Below are 19,960 nucleotides of genomic sequence, written 5' to 3'. Positions count from 1 at the left end.
CCTTGTACCCGTAAAGGCATACATCACAGGCTACTTAATGAAAAGCAACAGCTAAAATACTAATAATATTATTGATAATAATAATCTATCTATCTATCTATCTATAGCCCGACGCCCTAATCCCGCAAAAGGTGGCCGAAGACAAAACGCCTCCAAGTCGCTCTGTCACCCACCATTTGACTACCCTCCCCCCAACTCACCCCCCCCTCCCTCATATACCTCTCAACTCCATCCCTTCACCTCATCCTCGGTCTACCCCTCCCTCTCCCTCCCTCCACCTCACCTACATACACCCTCTTAGTCAGTCTTTCATTCTCCATTCTCTTCACATGTCCAAACCACCTCAGTGTATTTCTCCTAATCTTCTCAACCACATCCACATCCACCCCACAGCGTTCCTTCACTTCTTCATTCGTCAACCTGTCCCTCCACGTCACTCCACATGCTCCTCTCAAGTAACTCATTTCCACTGCTCTCACTCTTGACTTGTTTCCCTCTTGCAAGGTCCATGCCTCGCTTCCATACGTCAGGGTAGGGATCACAGTACTATCATGCAGTGACTTCTTAACTTCCATACTCACCTCCTTATTTCTCATCACTGCTTTCAGTGTACCAACAACCTTCCTTCCCCGCTGTACCCTTTCACGCACTTCATCCCCCAAAGTTCCGTCCTTACTCATCACACTACCCAATAATAATAATAATAATAATAATAATAATAATGATGATGATGGTAATAATAGTAGTAGAAAGTAGTAGTAGTAGTAGTAGTAGCAGTAGTAGTAGTAGTAGTAGTAGTAGTAGGAGCAGTAGTAGTAGTTCTGGGTGGTGGAGTGAGAGGACGTGTGCCAGGCGCTCCGTGTTATCGTCTCGAAATCATAGTAAAAATGATTGTGGGCTCTTAGAAATTGATCCCCACTCCAGCATAAAGTGAATACCGATGCATATGTGAAAGAAAATCTAAATATCAGCTATATAAAGCTTGGAAAATGTGAAAAAGTGTTACAACTACGGTGAGAGGGAGGAAGGGTGTGTGTGTGTGTGCAGGGACCGTTGGCGAGCGAGGTGCTGACCTGAGAGGGTTATCTGGACTGGTGTCAACACCATACATTATATCATCAGCCACCTGGGACCCCGCCGCCACATGTGCGCTGCCCCACACACCCAGAATATAAGTATCGCCACCCTCACTTACAAAATAAGTACCTCTCTGAAACCTATTTTTCAGTTAGGCTATTAACTTTGTCCACAAATAACAATGAGACGTGGGATGCCTGTCACACACCTCTTGCTCACTCCATTATCCTTGGAGCACTAACTCCATTTCCCTAACACATCAGCTGTTACCACACACTGAATATCACCCACTGATCACTAGCATACACACCACCTAATAATACAATTTATAAACACTGTATCAAACACTAAATATAACAACAACTACCACTAACTATACAACAATCTCCTACATACACACCACCAGCATAGCCAGGTGGTATAGAAGTGTGGCATACAAAAAAATTTAGGTAGGGAATCTTATACACACCTTAGATGACACTGTAATGTAAACACATCATACATACAGACACACACACAATGACTGTTCTTAAATTACTATAAAACATATTATACATAGAATCTCACTGTATAAATATTAACCAATCACAGTAGATAAGTCAATAATATAATAATAAATAGCACAGTAATAATCAAAACTTAATTTTAATATATAAAATTAATAAATATAACTTAAATTAAGTAACAAATTTAAGCATAGTACCCTAGTTTTAAATACACTATTATTATTATATACGATAGTAATAACAGAATTTTTAATATAATATCTATAAAATAGGACTAATGTAAACTCCATAAAATTACAAACTAGAACTACTTACTCAACCCTCTCAAAATTCTCTCTTGTATTCAAAAGAAATACTAAACAAACCTTGTTAATGCCAATGTGCCTTAGTAAACCAAGGTGCCTCTATCATACACCCACAACACACCACAACCACACATCACACATATGTCATAACACCAACACACACACTGTCCCAACACCACACACCACACCACACTCACCCCTATACCATAGCGTCCGAAAACCCAATATCACTTCACACACACACACACACACACACACACACACACACACACACACACACACACACACACACACACACACACACACACTGCCGCTACGCCACACACCACCCTCACCCCTACACCTTAACGCCTGAAGACCCATTACCAATAAACATGGCTCCACGGTATTGCACCACGCCCATTGGCCACCTATTTAGCCCTTAAACAAAGAAGTGTTGTTTTACTTCATATCAAACTTTAAATACATAACAGTATCAGTTCAGTCGATTATTAGTATAAGACAGAACAATTAGATATTAACTGATATGCAAAATAGAGAAAAACGAGCAAACTTCTTCATAACTTAATCATATTATCTACAAAAATAGCAGTGAAACAAGCACATTCTTCATTGATATCAAATCTAAATTTAAAATTCGTATAGTAAAACAGTAGTTCTAGTAACATTATATTTAATTTTCATTTATAAATACTACAAAAAGTAGCCATTTATTATTATTAATACTGTACCGCAGTATAAAAACTTTAACACCATGGCCACCCCACAGTATTGTTGTTAGTGCTCCAGTAGGCAGCATAAGTGTATCAGGTGCTCATGTGCAACAAATAGGTCACCGTGTACATAGTGTAGGATGGAACCTTTCTGTATGAATGTGTTAGGGAATCACAGCCCACCGAAAGCGGCACTTGACCGCTTCCAACATGGCAGGCGTCAGATTGGTGACATGGAAATTGATGGGGCGGTCACTGACAATATGCACGATCATACGGACATGCGTGGTGGTGAAAGACCCCGTGATGAAGCGAGGGATAGGGATGGACGTCAAGATGCGAGAGATATGGAAGCGCTGGGTGGGTTAAATCACCATGGGGAAGTGAATAGTAGTGAAGTTGGGGGTGAGGAACATCATGAGGTTTATAACAGAAATGAAACTCAGGATGAAGACCACCATAGAGGAGTGCATGAAAGAGGGAATCATCCAGGTATTATACGTCCCCAGAACGGTAGTAACACAAACAACGAGGAAGCAGAACAGCCTCAAAGGTCTGTGCGAGAAGGTCGTCCCACATACTGGATGGGCAAATCCCGAGAAAATGCAGTAACCTGGGTGAACACCACATATAATGAAATAGTTGGATGGTCGTCAAGTAACCTTTTTGAACCTCCCAAATGCAATGCTACAACTGACATGATCAAGGAAATCACTCGCCTGATAGCCAACTACAACAATAACACACCCATTGACTCATTCTCTCTTAAGGTCCTTGGACTAATACCACATCTCTTCCTCAACAAGACCCGCCCAAGAGCTAGCATTGCAGAAAATATTAAGGCCATCCAAAGGCGGGTTGAAACATAGAAAAGAGGTGAAATCGACGACCTACTTGAGGAAGCAAGGGCCTTGCAGATGAGAATAAACGACCGAGGCAGAAGAAATCAGAATACCAACGATGTTGCAAGGATTTTTGGCAGCAAAATGAGACAGGGCAAGGTCTCGATGGCAACAAGATCCCTGTCAGCTGAATCACCAAACGGAGTACTTGACCTGACAGATGAAACAATGCAACAACTAAAAGAAAAACACCAGACTGCACGACAAGCAAGTGCCCAGTCAAAGCTTGACGGCAACTACACTCCTCCCAATCCCATCATATATGACAGGATAACTGGAGATATGGTGTGGCGGAAGTTAATGCACACACAGGGAGGGGCAGGACCGTCAGGCCTGGATGCAAAATCTTGGGGAGTAATCCTCAGTAACATCAAGTTTGGGGAGGCAGCAACAGACCTATGTAACATCACTGCCTCCCTTGCGAGGAAGCTGGCTTCAAGTCAGTGCAGTAACATCGAGGCACAGACGGCTTGCAGACTAATCCCCCTTGATAAGAATCCTGGATGCAGGCCCATCGGGGTGGAAGTCTTAAGATGGATTATAGGAAAATGCATCATGGAGGTGGTGAAAGATGATGTAAAGCAGGGAGTTGGCAACCTGCAAGTGTGTGCAGGCCAGCAGGCAGGAGGTGAGGCAGCAGTTCACTCCATGAGGAAAATATTTGGGGAAGAGGACTGTCAGGCAGTATTATTAGTTGATGCCTCAAATGCATTTAATTCCATCAACCGGGAGGCAATGCTGCACAATATCAAGGTTAAATGCCCAGCATTTGCCCAATATGTGGAAAACACCTACAAAGAACCAGCAGACCTCTACATTGTGGGCAAGACAGCTGCTCACGATGTCGGTGTAATCCAGTCCACAGAAGGAACTACCCAGGGGGACCGCGTTGTCATGGCTATGTACTCCTTGGCGATGACAGTGCTGCAACAACAGATCAAATATGAGGCCACCACTGTAAAACAGGCAGCCTATGCCAATGATCTCACCGGTGCTGGCAGGGTTGAGGATGTGAGGAAATGGTGGGACTTTGTAACATCTCATGGCCCTGAAATAGGTTACTACCTTAATGCAAGTAAGTCCATCTTGATCGTGAAACCAGCTTACTATCAAGATGCACAAGAAGCATTTAGAGGCACAAACGTGATAGTGACCAAGGAAGGTCAGAGGTATCTAGGGGCTGTGATTGGAACTAAGGAATTCAAAGACAAATATGTGAGTGATAAGGTAAAGACATGGGTAGATGAAATTCATACACTAGCCAGCCATGCAAAAACAGAACCCCATGCAGCATACAGTGCATTTACCTATGGTGTAAAGCACAAGTGGACCTTCATGATGAGGACCATACCAGACATCGAGTTGCTGCTACAACCACTGGAGGATGCAATCAGGGATTCATTCCTCCCATCTCTAACCAATGGCAACATCCCCACACCAGAAGAGAGGGACCTCCTAGCACTACCACCCAGGATGGGAGGCCTTGGCATTATAAATCCAGTAGCCGTGGCTAGCTATGAACACAGAAATTCACTTAGCCTCACCGAATCCTTGTCACAGAAGATCTGCGCCCAGGTTGAGACTAGTGAAATTGACCACCAAAGGCAGAAAGACATAAAGACACAGATAAGCAAGGAGCGTGAAGCAAGACAAAAAGACCAGCTGCAGCACATAATCGAGCATCTAACACCAGACCAGTGCAGAAGAGTTGAAATTGGACAGGAGGTTGGGGCATCGAACTGGCTCACAACCCTGCCTCTCAAGGCAAAAGGCTTCCACTTCAACAAACAAGAATTTATTGACGATATAGCCTTGAGGTATGGGTGGCCAATAGAGAAACTACCTCAACACTGTGCCTGTGGCACTGCCTTTGATGCAAACCATGCAATGGTATGCAAGAAGGGAGGCTTTGTTTGCATCCGAGACGATGAAGTACGTGACCTCACTGCCAAAATGCTGCAGGAAATATGCCAAGATGTCACGATTGAGCCAGCTCTGCTACCCCTGGACGGCGAGCACTTCACCCACAGAACAGCAAACACATCAAATGATGCAAGAGTGGATGTCAGTGCTTGAGGTTTCTGGACACGTGGGCAGAGGGCGTTGTTCGACATCAGGATATTCGATCCCATGGCAGCATGTCATCATGAACTGTCTCTCGAAGCTGCACACAAAAGGAATGAGCAGGAAAAATATAGAAATTATCAAGAAAGGATTCAACATGTTGATCACGGTCGATTCACTGCCCTTGTGTTCACGACATCAGGTGGGATGGGTCCAGAGGCAGTGAGATTCTACTCGAGACTGGCAGTGGTTCTTTCTGAGAAGAAATGTCAACCGCAGAGTTCTGTTATGGCCTGGATGAGATGTCGACTGTCATTCTCCCTCGTGAGATCTGCTCTGCTATGTCTCAGGGGCACAAGATCATCAGCCCTCAGGCCTGTTTCTCTGGCGGATATGGATTACGAAGCTACAGTGGTCGAGAGTCGCATAGACCAGCGACTCCAATAGTTTAATGTCTTTATTTACACTGTAATATCAATAAATATAAAATAAAAATATTAATAGTAATAGTAGATGGTTGGTAACCACAGCCGTTGGTGTGCTTGGGGCCAATAGATTGTAATATGAGGGTTAGTGTTAACCTTCACGTTACAACTCCAGATGGTGAACTGTATTAGGAAGGTTGGTTTTGATCTTCACAATATAATTCCCAGATGGATGGAGGTGATTAAAAAAAAAAAAAAAAAAAGCAGTAGTAGTAGTAGTAGTAATAATAATAATAATAATAATAATAATAATAATAATAATAATAATAATAATGATAACTATCATCATCAACTAATTGTGAAGCTGGAGGCTACTGTGCCTCGTCTGCATTGTATTGCGTCGATCATGTAGATGGCAATCCTGTCCAACATAGTACAGGTTCTTCTATGGAAAGATACAACCCAAACCAGACGCCATGCTATTTACCTCATGTATGTCTACAGAAAGTGCCGACAAAGAAATGAGAGTCTGGGTCTTCCTGCTGTGAAAAAAAATTAGTGTTTTGTTGCCATAAGCCAGTAAATGATGAACAGTCACACACCGAGGTGTTCATATAGTTATACTCGTGCATTTTATTGAAACTGCTTTTAATAATATTGGTTCATTAAATAACATGAGGACATTTTTGCGAAATAGCTACATGTGGCCGTAAGCCAGTGGGTTGCCAGCTTTCAGATCGATCCAGCACCAAGATCACTCAGAATTCGGTCGTTTCGTCCTTCCAGACGTAAACTAACCTAACCCAGATTCATCTAACCAAATCCGACGCATTTTAACATAACCGAATTCACGACTTGAGGGCGGATGGGTTTGGAAGCCGGAGCGACCTGCTACGAATTGCTCACCCCACCCACAACTGAACAGAATCCTCTGGCGATGGAAAGAATACAGTAAATAAGACGTTATCTACTGAACTGAATAAGTTAAAACAACAAACAGAATATCACAACTTTTGTACCATGACGTCTGTATGATGTTGTTCACTTCTGACACATTATACACTGGTCTACATTTTGAATTTTTTTTCTGCTGATTTCATGATTCAAGCTGATTTCGTACAATTTAAGAGTGCTGATTTCGAATATACTTTCAGAAATTATGTAGAACATCAAAATTTTTCACAAAACACATGAATATATTTATGCAATAAAGGAAATACTGCCGGCACTAACAGGCACTGTGATGGAAATCCACTGGAATGGCTACCACAAAAATGCATAAATGTGATGCGCAATACAATTGATTAGCACTGGTAGTTATTCCAAGGCTGGAATGTCCTTCTCTTAGATATCCTAACTAATTCAGTGTCTGAACAGTTGCGCTGCAAGCACCAGCAGTAGTCTGTCATCACGTTAGCACTCCATCTCCCTTGATACCTGTGCTCCATCGTCTTGATGTCCTGGTGAAACCTTTCACCTTGTTCTTCACTGGTTGTGCCGAGATTCTCTGGGAAAAGTTTATGTGACTGCAAACAATGCACTTTCACGCACATGTTTGCCCCCATGTCTCTCAACGATGTCAGGAGAGTTTCCACGATGGATTCATAGTTCTCTGCTTTCTCGTTTCCAAGAAAATTCGAAACTACGTTGGCAAATGTAGTCCAGCAATCTTTTTCACGTGGTGTCATGGATTTCACGAATTCCTCATCCTTTATGAGCAGTCATATTTGTGGGCTGACGATCATTCCCGCCTTGAGTTTTTTATCCGAAAGTGCGGGGAACTTCAAGCAAATATATTGGAAGTATGAGCTTTCCTTGTCGAGAGCATTTACAAATGGTTTCATAAGACCTAATTTGATATGTAGTGGGGGCAGCAGAACCTTCTGAGGTTGAACTAGCAGTACATTTTGGATGGCCATTTCTTCTGTATCCAGTGTTTCTTCTTTGTACAGCTGTCCCAAAGACATAGAAAACAAGGAAACTTGGTGTATCCTCCTTGTTGCCCTAAAACCATCGATAGCACCTTCAAGTCACCACACACCATCCAATCGTGATCACTGTATTTGATTTTTTTAAGAACCAGTTTCATTGTGTCGTATGTTTCTTTCAAGCTGGCTGAATGACCGATGGGAATGAAGACAAGTGTGTTGCCATTGTGCAATAGCACACACTTCAAACTTCTCTTCAATCTGTCAGTAAAGTACCTCCATTAATCTGGTGTGTATTCACATCCCATCGTCTCAATCAGCCCTTTAATATCATTACAATAAACAAAACCATTATTCTTTGTGAAGTAATGCATTAAAACTGCCTCTCTGTTGCGGTACTTGATGTTTGTTCCAGGTGCCAACACGTTCATATCCTTGAGCCTTGACCCCTTGATCCACAGATGACTGGCAGATTGAGATCCCTTACCAGATTGAGATCCCTTACCCAAGGGGCCGGCCCGCAATCGTTCAGTTCAGCCTGCGTGAATGGCCTCATACTCTTGATACCACTACTTGAGGCAATATATTCATCGTCATTAGTATCAGATAGTTCAGGTGTTGAACTTTCATTCGAACTTGCAACACCCACAGTGGTGAAAGTAGGCACAGTGACTTCATCTGGGTGAGGAACAGGCTGCAATGCTGAGGGAAGATTGGGATAATCAATGCAGGTTTTTGTGTTCGAGCTGAAACCAAACACACTGACAATGCAAAAATAGCAATTGGTCAGATGGTTTGGGGGTTCCTGCCATCCCATCGGAACTCCAAAACTGAGACTCTTCCTCTGAGACTTTGTCCATTGCCTGAAGTTCTCAGCACACCTTATGGGGGGCCCATGGTTTCTCCTGGTCACCAAGAAGAACACCAAAGTAAGCGCGATATGCTTTGCAAACGAACACTGTGATTTCTATGAGCCTTTTTGAGGTGGTAAAGGATCCACAGATATAGCAAAACACATCAGGATCAGTTTTACATATTCTGCGAGAAGCCATTGTTTCTGCGACACAATCAGTATAAATGAAGCAATAGCTGACTCGACCAATTAGCATGGCACTGAGGCCGCTATCATCCAACCAACAACTAACCACTCCCTACCAGGGGTTCTGTAGACAACTAACCCCTTCCTACCAGGGGTTCTGTGGACAACTAACCACTCCCTACCAGGGGTTCCATAGACAACTAACCCCTCCCTACCAGGGGTTCTGTAGACAACTAACCACTCCCTACCAGGGGTTCTGTAGACAACTAACCCCTCTCTCCCAGGCGTTCTGTCTTCGGCTTTGAATCATACCAGCTGGAGGTGCTTCCAGTCCCCGCTTCTCGGACTGACAAAGGTGTAACTACCGCATGTACACAGTAGCAACCGAAATATTTTGGTCATACCGTAATATGGCATGTTATATTCATCTACCTCAGCATTACATTACAGTGAGACCATTTCAATGTCAACATTCAGCATTTTGTGGGAAAATTTGACGTTCTAGCTGACAATGGTTGTGATTTTCAGAATCAGTATGCCAAAAACACCCTTAACCTGGTATGAGCTGCTAGTCAGCAAAAGTGATGTAGATCAGTGATTTTTTTTCACCAATAGGGGCATCTCTTATTAGTCAGTCTATCCATCTATAGCAAGACGCTTTAATTCCGGAAGTGGTGGCCACAAATGAATCGCCTTCATGTAACCCTGTCTTTTGCCATCAGGCTGCCCTTTCTTCATCTCACACCCACCTCACTCATATGCCTCTCCATCCTATCCCTCCCTCGCATCCTCGATCTCCCGCATCCCCTCCTACCCTTCCAGCCACTCACACTCACTTTTCTTGCCAATCTCTCCTTCTTCCATTGATGCAATGTTGAAAACAAATTTCCATTGACCGATTTAGTACCGTGAAGTCTTAAATATCATATTTTTGCTGCCGTCAGGTGATTCTTTTTTCTATTCAGTGGTACTGAAAAGGTTAGATGTGATCCCATATAACTTAACTGTACTGTAGTCCGTTCACCTTAACTTAAGGTAGATTTTCGTCTCTTTTTATAATCTTAGTTCAAGTAACTCAGTGGCATTGAATCCATAGCATCTCCTCGTGAGTGGCACAGTATTTTGAGGTTATTTCCTGTTGCAACTCAATATTCGAGATATTCAAGACTGGATGTTAATTTTTGGCTATGTTAAAGCGAAAAGATTAGGGTACTACTGTACCATATTTATGTAAGGGTTCATGCCGACACTTCCATATATTTATTTATATTATGCATGCGATCTGTGGCGATATTAAAATATCTCCATAACAAATCACAAAGAAAGAGTTTCTACGAAGCCACCTAGGCCTCATAATGTATAGTACTAATTCACTTTAATTACTACCAAGTAAACCACTTTAATGTGGTGACTGTTTAATTCTTGCTATCATCAGATGACTTATTTCACCATGGGAAAGACCTGTATTGGTGACCGCGCTGACGAAGACTATGTCCAACCCCTCTGGTTTGAAAAATTTCTCCTAAGCAAAATAAAACTGTCTGATGGTATCTGGAAAAACTGGAAAATGCGCCACAGAATTCAAAGAGGAAAAAAATTCGCTTTCTCCCTACAGTGGCTTCAGAGGCGTAGTGAAGGGGGGGGGGGCGGGCGGAGGAGGTGGCCGCCCCCGCTTGAGGGTCTTGAAATCAAATGGGACTAAAAAAATAATAATAAATCTTTAAAAATAAAGAAATGGATAAATAAATAAATCACGAGAGAGAGAGATGATGAGACTCCCAGATGCATTATTGGTCATTTATTCCATCATTAACCCACCGCGTAACAGTGCCATTTTAAAATGGTCTGACATACTTCCGTGGCCAGTGCGAGTGCCGTTTTAAAATGATTAAAAAAAAAAAAAAAAACACTATGACCACATTTTCAAGATTCGCGGGTAAAAATTGGCAGGCATGTATGGTAACTGTTCCTCTACCATCCCCCAGGCTGTCAAGGCCATACACTCACTCGCTTCCCCCCCCTCACACTCTCTCTGCCTCACTCTGCCAGGACTGTACATAATGAAGTCACGTTGTACCTATCTTCAAGTAAGTGTAAGATAATGCATTCACAGTGAGGAAGACATGCAAATTGAGATAGATGCTGAAGTAATAAGTAATCAGAAAAGTGTACTGAACATTGCTATACCTTTCCAGCATAAATACCTGAGCATACCTTACATAGGAATCGACTTTCTCTCAGCTATGTGGTGAATGTGAGAGAGCGGATATACCTGTATACGGGTATGCAGGACTCAATAAAACCCATTTCCTAGGCTCGGTGAGCATTTTAATGGTGAAATTCGTTGTTTTCACATCAAACTCTATCATTTTAGCTAATACAAGAAAGGTCAAAAAATGGCCAGCACAGAGGCGACCCATAGGGCTAAAAATATCTGGCATGCAGCGGGTTAAAAAGGCTTCATTTTCAGCCAAAATAATTATCTTGCTCTAATTTTTGTCATTTTCACTATAATGAGTTATCATCTAAATATCCCAACATATATACCATCATAGGCCTCAGCAAGCCCATAAAAGTACTTAATTTTCAAATAATTTTCCTGGGGAGGCTTGCAGTGCCCCCCCAGACCCCCCAGCTGCAGAGGCTCGCTTCGCTCACCTCCTACCACCATTTCAAGAATCTATAGACATCCTTCTCCCATGCCCCCTTGTGAACTTTCTGGCTACCTGCCTGAGTTGCCGTTTGAAAATATCTAAAATTAGTTCGCATTTATATTTTTGACACAATATGGAGAGTGAAAATATTTCCCAGTAACGTTTCAGGAATGCGTGCACACTCATGTGTGTGTGTGTGTGTGTGTGTGTGTGTGTGTGTGTGTGTGTGTGTGTGTGTGTGTGTGTGTGTGTGTGTGTGTGTGTGTGTGTGTGTGTGTGTATGTTTGTGTGTATGTGTGTGCTTAAAACAGCTAAGAGAAGGAGAGGAACTTTCGACATCATTAACCCTTTAACTGTGGGCATTGTTTTGTCCCGACTGTCCTCTACAGCGGGGGTTTCAGCCAAATGTATACAAACCTTTAAACCTTAATAACTCTGCACAGAATAAAGCTAGAGAAAAAAATAAGGTACCATTAGAAAGTACTAACCTTCAGCTTTGCGTTGATGTAGGTTGATGTAGGTTTCATGACTTTGTTGACTTTCACAGGACGGGCAGTGCCGTTAGAAGTGAGGGGTGTAAAATCACTATTTTACGCTCCACACACTAGTACCAAATGCCAACCATTCTCTGATAATAGTACTATAAACATATATGAACACCGCACATACGATAAACACCCACTCTGTGTTCACTGAGGTAGGTAAAAGGCACTGTAATTGCCCGCACTTCACTGCGGCATCACATGCTCACTGACGTTTGGTTAGCGGCGATGTTTTCATTATTTCTAACTTCTAATACTATTTTACATATAATCTGGGCAATATACATTATATTTACACTGCACTTATTACTATATTGCATCACTGTCGCATCACAGAATTACACAAGTGCCGCAGATTTTCTTATTACCATATCACTTATATACTGGCCATATTTACATAATTTTCTAGGTAAAATATCTCTTATTACTATATTATACAATTATTGGTAAAGCACGTCACTGTCGCATCACAGAATGACAGCAGTGCCGCAGATTCTGTTATTACAATATCACTTATTATACTGGCCAATATTTACATTGTTTTCTAGGCAAAATATCCCTTATTACTACATTATCCATTATACAATTATTGGTAAAGCACGTCACTGTCGTATCACTGTATATCACTGTCACTTTCAGTATTTACTCAGAGAGTGGTACTCGGCAAAGCACGGAGTCACACAGAGAGCGACTTGGCATTCCTGGCACTGGTGTGTGCTCATTTTTCTCGTCCGAGGCCTCCGTGTGGTGTTATGACATACTCTGCAGCAGCCCCGTGACAACCTGCCGCCTGCGGTAAGAGGCAATTTCACAAGCTGGTGCCGGCTCACGTAATTGCGGCACTCAAGACGGTCAGGTTGTGTGTCAGAGTGTCGCCTCAGGATCAATGCCGTCACCTGACCAAATCGTGCAAGCAGCTGCTGCATGACAGTCTTGGAGAACTGTCTCAGGAATGGTTGCCTTATGTCCCCGACTTGTGTCTTGTAGAGGAGGAAGGCGTTGAACATGCACATATCGAGCATGTGCAGGCAAGCCTTCCTGTACCATCGGGTGTTTCTCCTGAGACAGTCTATTTCGCCAATCATCATATCAGACTTATCAACAAGTCTCATGTTGACATTGTAGTCAATGACGGCATCGGGCTTCGTGACTGGCTCTCCCGTCCTGTAGCTGACCTTCCCAGTTCTCTGCAATTCCCCCTTGTGGATGGTGCTGATCATATTCACGACCTTCTTGTCATGCCCCCTGATCGCCAGAAGGTTGTCTGACTTCTTCAGGTGCACATCTCCCTTGGATGAGGATGATGCTTCTGGGAAACTTGGCCACTCTTTCCTATGGCTCCGTACAGTGCCAACAGTGCCAATGCCGTGTTCAGCCAGGTATTTAGAGAGTTTCGGTGCTGTGTAATAATTGTCTGTGTACAGCACATGATTCCCACCAAAATACCTCTCCATCATCACTTTTACAACAGAGCCAGAGAAGCCAAGGGGGTGTTTCCTGTCCACGTCCATTGTGCTTGCAGAGTAGATCACGAAATCAAGGATATACCCCGTCTCACAGTCACACAGCACAAAGAACTTTATCCCAAGGCGGTGGCATTTGCTGGGGATGTACTGCATGAATTTAAGACGTCCTTTGAACAATACCAGGGATTCATCTATGACGACTTTTTGCATAGGACGGAAAAATCGCATAAATCGATCACTAATCCTGTTGAGAAAATCCCTCACTTTCCACAAAGGGTCAGTTTGGGACGGGTTTCCATTGTCAGCGAAGTGCAGGTATCCTAGCAGCTGTCGGAACCGATCTCGTGATATGTACTTCCCGAATGTTGGGATAGAAGTAATGTCATCAACCAGCCAGTACTCCTCCAACTCATGTCTCTTAATATGGGGCATCAAGAACATAAGTGCAAAGAACACATACAGCTCTCTGATCCCGACAGGCAACCACGACACTTGCTTTGGTGAGCCAATAGGTCCCAGCCCTTCTGTTGCACACTGAGCTGCATACCTATTGGTCTCATCGCTGACAAACTGCACGATTTCGTCATCCATGAAGGCCAGGAAGTAGTCAACAAAATCATCTCCTTCGTTGCATGGAAAGGCAGGCTGTATTCCCGCATTTGTCATGTCAAACGGCGGATTGTGTGGCTGAAAATCAGCACCGTCAGACCAAACAAATGCATCTACTTTCCCGGTGCGTGGTTCAGTGGAAGTGGCAGGTCGCATTGCACTCGTTTCCCCGTGAGAAGGAGCTGAGGTGGAGGCAATGGGTGAGGCAATGGGTGAGGCAGGAGGTGAGGCAGGAGGCGAGCGGGAGGGGGGTGAGTGGGGGGGGTGAGTGGGGGGGTGGCGAGATTGAGGGAGCTGGGCGGGGGGCAGGCGGGAGGGTTACTGACCTGGTGTGTGGTGAAATTCGACCCTTTCTTCCCCGCTTATCACCTCGCTTATCACCCAGCTTTGCCCTCCTACTGCCACACATCCCCTTTGTTCTAGGCTGGCCTGCCCTGCTTACCGTGCCTGCACGGCCTGCACGGCCTGCCTTCCCTCACTGTGCAGGCTCTGGGAATTCATATTCCTCAGATGATGTAGACTGAGGAGAGGGCACAGCAGAAGATGAAGAAGATGTGAGGGCAATAGGGCTAGGGGAATGGGAAAGTGGTGGGAAATGCTTGCTAAGGCCTGTTGTAGGAGACGTAAGTTTACGCTTCACTCCCTTCCCACGTGCAACACCAATTTTCCCCATAAGCGCCTTCCCTTTCCCAGAGTAAGTTGGGGGTGGTGGGGTGGAAACTACATGTTCACTTTCATCACTGTCACTGTCAATGCTAAAGTGTTCACCACCAATCACTGCAAAATCGTCACTACTACATGCTGTAAGTGTATCACTCTCACTGCCACAATCCAGAGTTGTACTTACAGTTTTATCCAGCTCTGTCCTAATTTCTGGGGTGCTCAACTCCTTCTGCCTCGCCGTCGGCAGTTCCTTTCTCGGTGTAGAGGTCGAAGGCACACTAGCACTAATAATTTCCGGGGGGGGAAGCGAGCGACGATGAGTCGGGACGGAGCGCCATTATCACGCACAGAGCTGGACAGATACTGAGTGATGCGTGTCAGGGTAGGGGTGGGGGGGGCCCCCTCGGGGTGGGAGGAGGGAGGTGTGGGATGGCTGGCGTGAAAGAACTCGACAGCTACTCTTGCGTGAGACAAAACTGCGCACAGGAAAAACGCGCGGTGTTCAAAATATTCATGAACATTCCAGAATGACACCCACGGTTTGGTCCAGTTTTGTCGATGTCATTCTGGAATGACACCCGCAGTTAAAGGGTTAAGAGCCCACTACTCATGTAAAAATATTTGTTTAACAAAGAAAAAAAATGCAAACAGCAGTGACAGTCATTGTTCGTGTTGCGGCCCAAGACTTCTCTGAATCTGAATGTATTATACAGCATGCTGAAATTCCCCTTCCCTTGCTGTTCGCCATCCATCTTTTGAGGGGAAAGGAGGGCGCTAAGACACGTTTGTATAATCGAACAATAGAGCCGTCACTTTGTATCACTGTCACCAAGTGACGACGTCCCTCTTAAACACCATACCCATTGTAAAGCCATCGTTGTCCCGATGGAAGATAATTTGTGGTACAAGTGTGCATATATCGTGAAGTCGCTTCACAGGCACTTCTAACATTCCTCTAGCTAAATGACGCCAACTTTACTCCATTCTTGCTGCCTCAAGAAAAATTTATCTCAGGAATGACCACCTGTTGTGCAACGATTAACATCTTCAATCTGGTAAAGCATTTTCTTCTTAACCCGAGGCATCCCTTTGACGTATGGGTATGTCGGAACGTTTTGTCACAGCTAGACCTGTCGACGTACTGGTACGTCCCACAATTGCAAGGTTCATAATCTGCACAATTTTCAATTTTTGCGTGATTTTTGGTACATATACACGGGACACCTTCCTCTATTCCTCTACAAGATGCCAGGCAGGGACAATGCCTTACCCCGCATGACTTCCCCCCCCCCCCGCACGCCATTGTCTCGGCAATTTATCTGTTACCAGTGACCTGGCCAATAAAGACATTCAGGGCCAGAGTGACTCCCCAATCGATGGTAATGTGGAGGACAAAGTTTACATAGCATTAGAGGAAGAAACAGTCAGAAATGATGATCAGTTAATGTCGCCAAAAAAGGTCAGGTATGTTGATGTGTTAGTGAGTGAAACAATACTTATATTGCCTATATTACTGTTTGAAAACCAATATACTCTCATACAACATATAAATTCGTACCAAATAAATAAATAAATACCGTTTATGAGTGGTGTGGAATAGTTACCCTCCTACAAAACTCGTTTTCTTGGGAGCCAGCCTGATAGAAAACCCAGAAAGGTAAGGAGTACAGCTATCTGTATCGAGTATTTTAAACCACAGGTGAGCGATTTCTCTATGAATTTTCAATGTTTTTCACCAAAAGCAAAGGTTTGAGCCAAAATTTTTTTTTTTTTCCAAAATTGTTCGGGGCTGGGGGTCAGTTATGGAAAATCGGTCGGGACATGGCGGGTTAAAACCTTTTTATCTACAGACGATTTTAAGTCAAGTTTTTCCGAAGTGAGATATTAGATGTTGCCCTCATATACCCCAGCATTACTGTATTGCATTCTGAGACAGTTGAAACAACGTAGCTTATCTGGAACAAACTGTAAAAGTCGTCATCGAATACTAGAGGTAATAGTAATAGTAGCAATAGTAGTACTAGCACCATTACTACTACTGCTGCTACTACTACTACTACTACTACTACTACTACTACTACACTACTACTACTACTACTACTAGTAGTAGTAGTAGTAGTAGTAGTATTCACCCAGACACATTTGAACATAAACTCTGTGGATTACAGCCAAAGCTAGTCTTTTTTTTCCTCAGTCTACGATCATCTTTTCACCTGTCATCGGGTTGATGGTATTAATGATGCACATCGGAGGGCAAGGCATTCGGTGTGCAGGCTGGTCATGGTGGTGGGTGAAGGGTGGCGAGATATGCTGAGTTTACGTAAGATGTCCGTCGTGGTGTAAGGCTCACAGGCCCACAGGCATACTGACAGCTGCCATATCATGTATCCACATACAGATGGATCAGTTGGACCACCATGAGCTATCAGCACACGACATATATTATCTATCAATTGATTTACACACAAACACACACACACACACACACACACACACACACACACACACACACATTTTATATATATATATATATATATATATATATATATATATATATATATATATATATATATATATATATATATATATATATATATATATATATATTTACTGACACACACACACACACACACACACACACAAATAGGCGGGGGGAGGTAGGACGAGACGTAGAATTTGATATAGAACGTGGATGGATGATGAACTTGAGTATGCGAATAAGTTAGGTATGGAATTTGAGGAAACAAGACTTGACGAAGCACAGGAATGGATAGATGAAGTACAGAATATCCGGAAATGCACATGCCGTGGCAGTGCTTGCACATCATTTTATAACCTGGCAGTTAAAAGAATGACCCTTATGTTATGGGCATTATGGAACATTGTTTTATGGATCCCATGGCCTTTGTGGTAGAAGCGAGGAAATCTTGAAGGTTGGAATGATGTATAGATGAATTTGTGACTCACTGTGCTGGGCACTTTGACAGTTATTCAGCCTTTCTCTTTTCCTGTGTGTATTGTTTGATTCCTCCCAGTTCATGCATTAGTAGGAATGAATGTAAAGGACAGTGATACTGAGGAGGAAAATTTTGTATTTAATGCAGGAACAAAGAACCAAAGTCAGTAGAAAATAATAATCATTCAATTAAAATTATTTACGTTACAATAAATAGTACCAGGTATTATTGCTATACTCATCATCGCGACCAATACAACCAGTCTCCCTACTCTTTGTCCATCTCTCTCTCTCTCTCTCTCTCTCTCTGCTTTGCAATGCAATCCTGAACTTAAACTGTAATGAATATTTAACTTGGGATATTAGAGTAGGAGACTGGACCACCACGGAATGACCTGCATGCAAGACTTCCCCCCTTCCTCTCTCTTTAGCTATCATCATACGCATTTAGCCTTAAATTCAGTGAAGACATTGTCAAGACCAGTTATCAGCAAGTGTTCAGCTATAAGAGGGCTAATAAATTAAAGGCAATTGTAGATGCCAGTGATTGACATCCCATCGTCCAAACTTTAGATATCAATGATGCATAGCAGTTTTGAACAGAAATTCTCATCGATAGTCAAGTTATGTATTCCAATTCGCAACAGATAGCCTGTCATATATTTTAAACCCAGATGGTGGAACTCCGATGTTAAGCATTATCTGTTAGCAAAAATTCTTGCACATTAAAATTATCATACCATAAAGATTCAGAGGGATAAAAAGAAATATGATGGTCTTCGATGGAATGCCAAAAAATTAGTTAAACGAGGTAAGAAAAGCTTCGAGACGCATAATGGCAGTATCAGTAAATCAAATTCCAAAGAATTTCTCAGTTAAATCAGAAGCAAAAAGATTTTAACGCCAATAATCAACCTTTAATCACAGATAGGGGAGCGAATACTGATAATGAACCTAAGATGGTGAGAGATCTTAACATTTTATTTGCGACAATACAGTAGTTACAGAAGAAAATACACATATGAATCCTGCAGTTTACCCAGTTCTTATAGAAGAAGGTAACATAATCAGTGTTATTACAGTTAGTGAAAGTGATGTAGGCTACTACTTGTAGTCTGCAAACTGAAGGAGAATAAAACACCGGAGCTAGACAAAATATCTCTACGTGTAGTAAAGGAATTATAGAACAAAATATAAAAACCTTTATCTGAACTTTTCAACTCATCATTAAAGAGTTGTAAGGTGCCACATGAGTGGCAGCTTTCAGATGTAACCCCAATATTCAGAAAGGGTAACAAAGCACAACAGGAAAACTACCGTCCAGTTAGGTTACCATCAACGGTTTGTAAGTTTGAAACAATTATCAGAGATATGTTTGCGAAACAGTTAGAAACAAATAATCAGAGATTCCCAACATGGCTTTCGGAATGACTGCTGCCTCACAAATCTGTTGGACATTTCCAACGAGATATTGAAATGTACGACGAGATCAAACCTGTTAACGCTGTCTATCTCGATTTTAAAAAGGCTGTTGACAAAGTTTCAGACAAAAGACTTCTTCAAGAGCTAAAGGTGCTTGGTTTCAGTGGCAGTGCACTCGAGTGGATCAAATATTGGCTCATCGACCGAGAGCAAAGAGTTGCAATAAGTGGAAAAGAATCAGACTGAATAGACTTTACAGGCGCAGTGCTACAGAGTTCAGTGTTAGATCCTATGCTTTTTCTAACATACATAAATGATACTGATGAATGATTGTTTTGAAACAATCCTAAATTTGCTGATGATTCTGAAATAGGTAATACAGCAGACACAGCACTGCAAAAGCAGGCAATTCAGAGAGGTCTTGATCAACTATTTAATTGGAGCTTAACACGGCAAGTTGAATTTCAATATTAATAAATGGGAAGTGCTAAATATTGGCAGTAAAACATGAACAACGTTCAGCTTGATTGTGAAAACCATGAAAACGACTGAGGAGTTATAATAATTTATTTGAAACAAGGCAAGCAATGTGCAGAGGCTGTTAAAAAAAAAAAAAAAAGATTGGATTCACTGATAAAGCATTCGAATATAGATCCAAAAATACTGTCATCACTTTTATAATTCCTTCG

The 19,960-nt window shown here is 42.6% G+C and overlaps 1 protein-coding gene across 1 annotated transcript; it reads left to right on the top strand.

The window, feature by feature from the left end:
* Positions 1-3,185: 3,185 nt before the first annotated feature.
* LOC145402900 (uncharacterized) lies at positions 3,186-6,014 on the top strand. Its single transcript, XM_080274807.1, is given in 1 exon segment — positions 3,186-6,014. A coding segment is annotated over 1 exon segment (2,829 nt).
* Positions 6,015-19,960: the final 13,946 nt, after the last annotated feature.

This window comes from Coenobita brevimanus, chromosome 59 (assembly GCF_032717465.1).
Source record: "Coenobita brevimanus isolate Jiangsu-jjx chromosome 59, ASM3271746v2, whole genome shotgun sequence".
NCBI lineage: Eukaryota > Metazoa > Arthropoda > Malacostraca > Decapoda > Coenobitidae > Coenobita > Coenobita brevimanus.
This window is presented reverse-complemented; position numbering and strand designations above follow the sequence as displayed.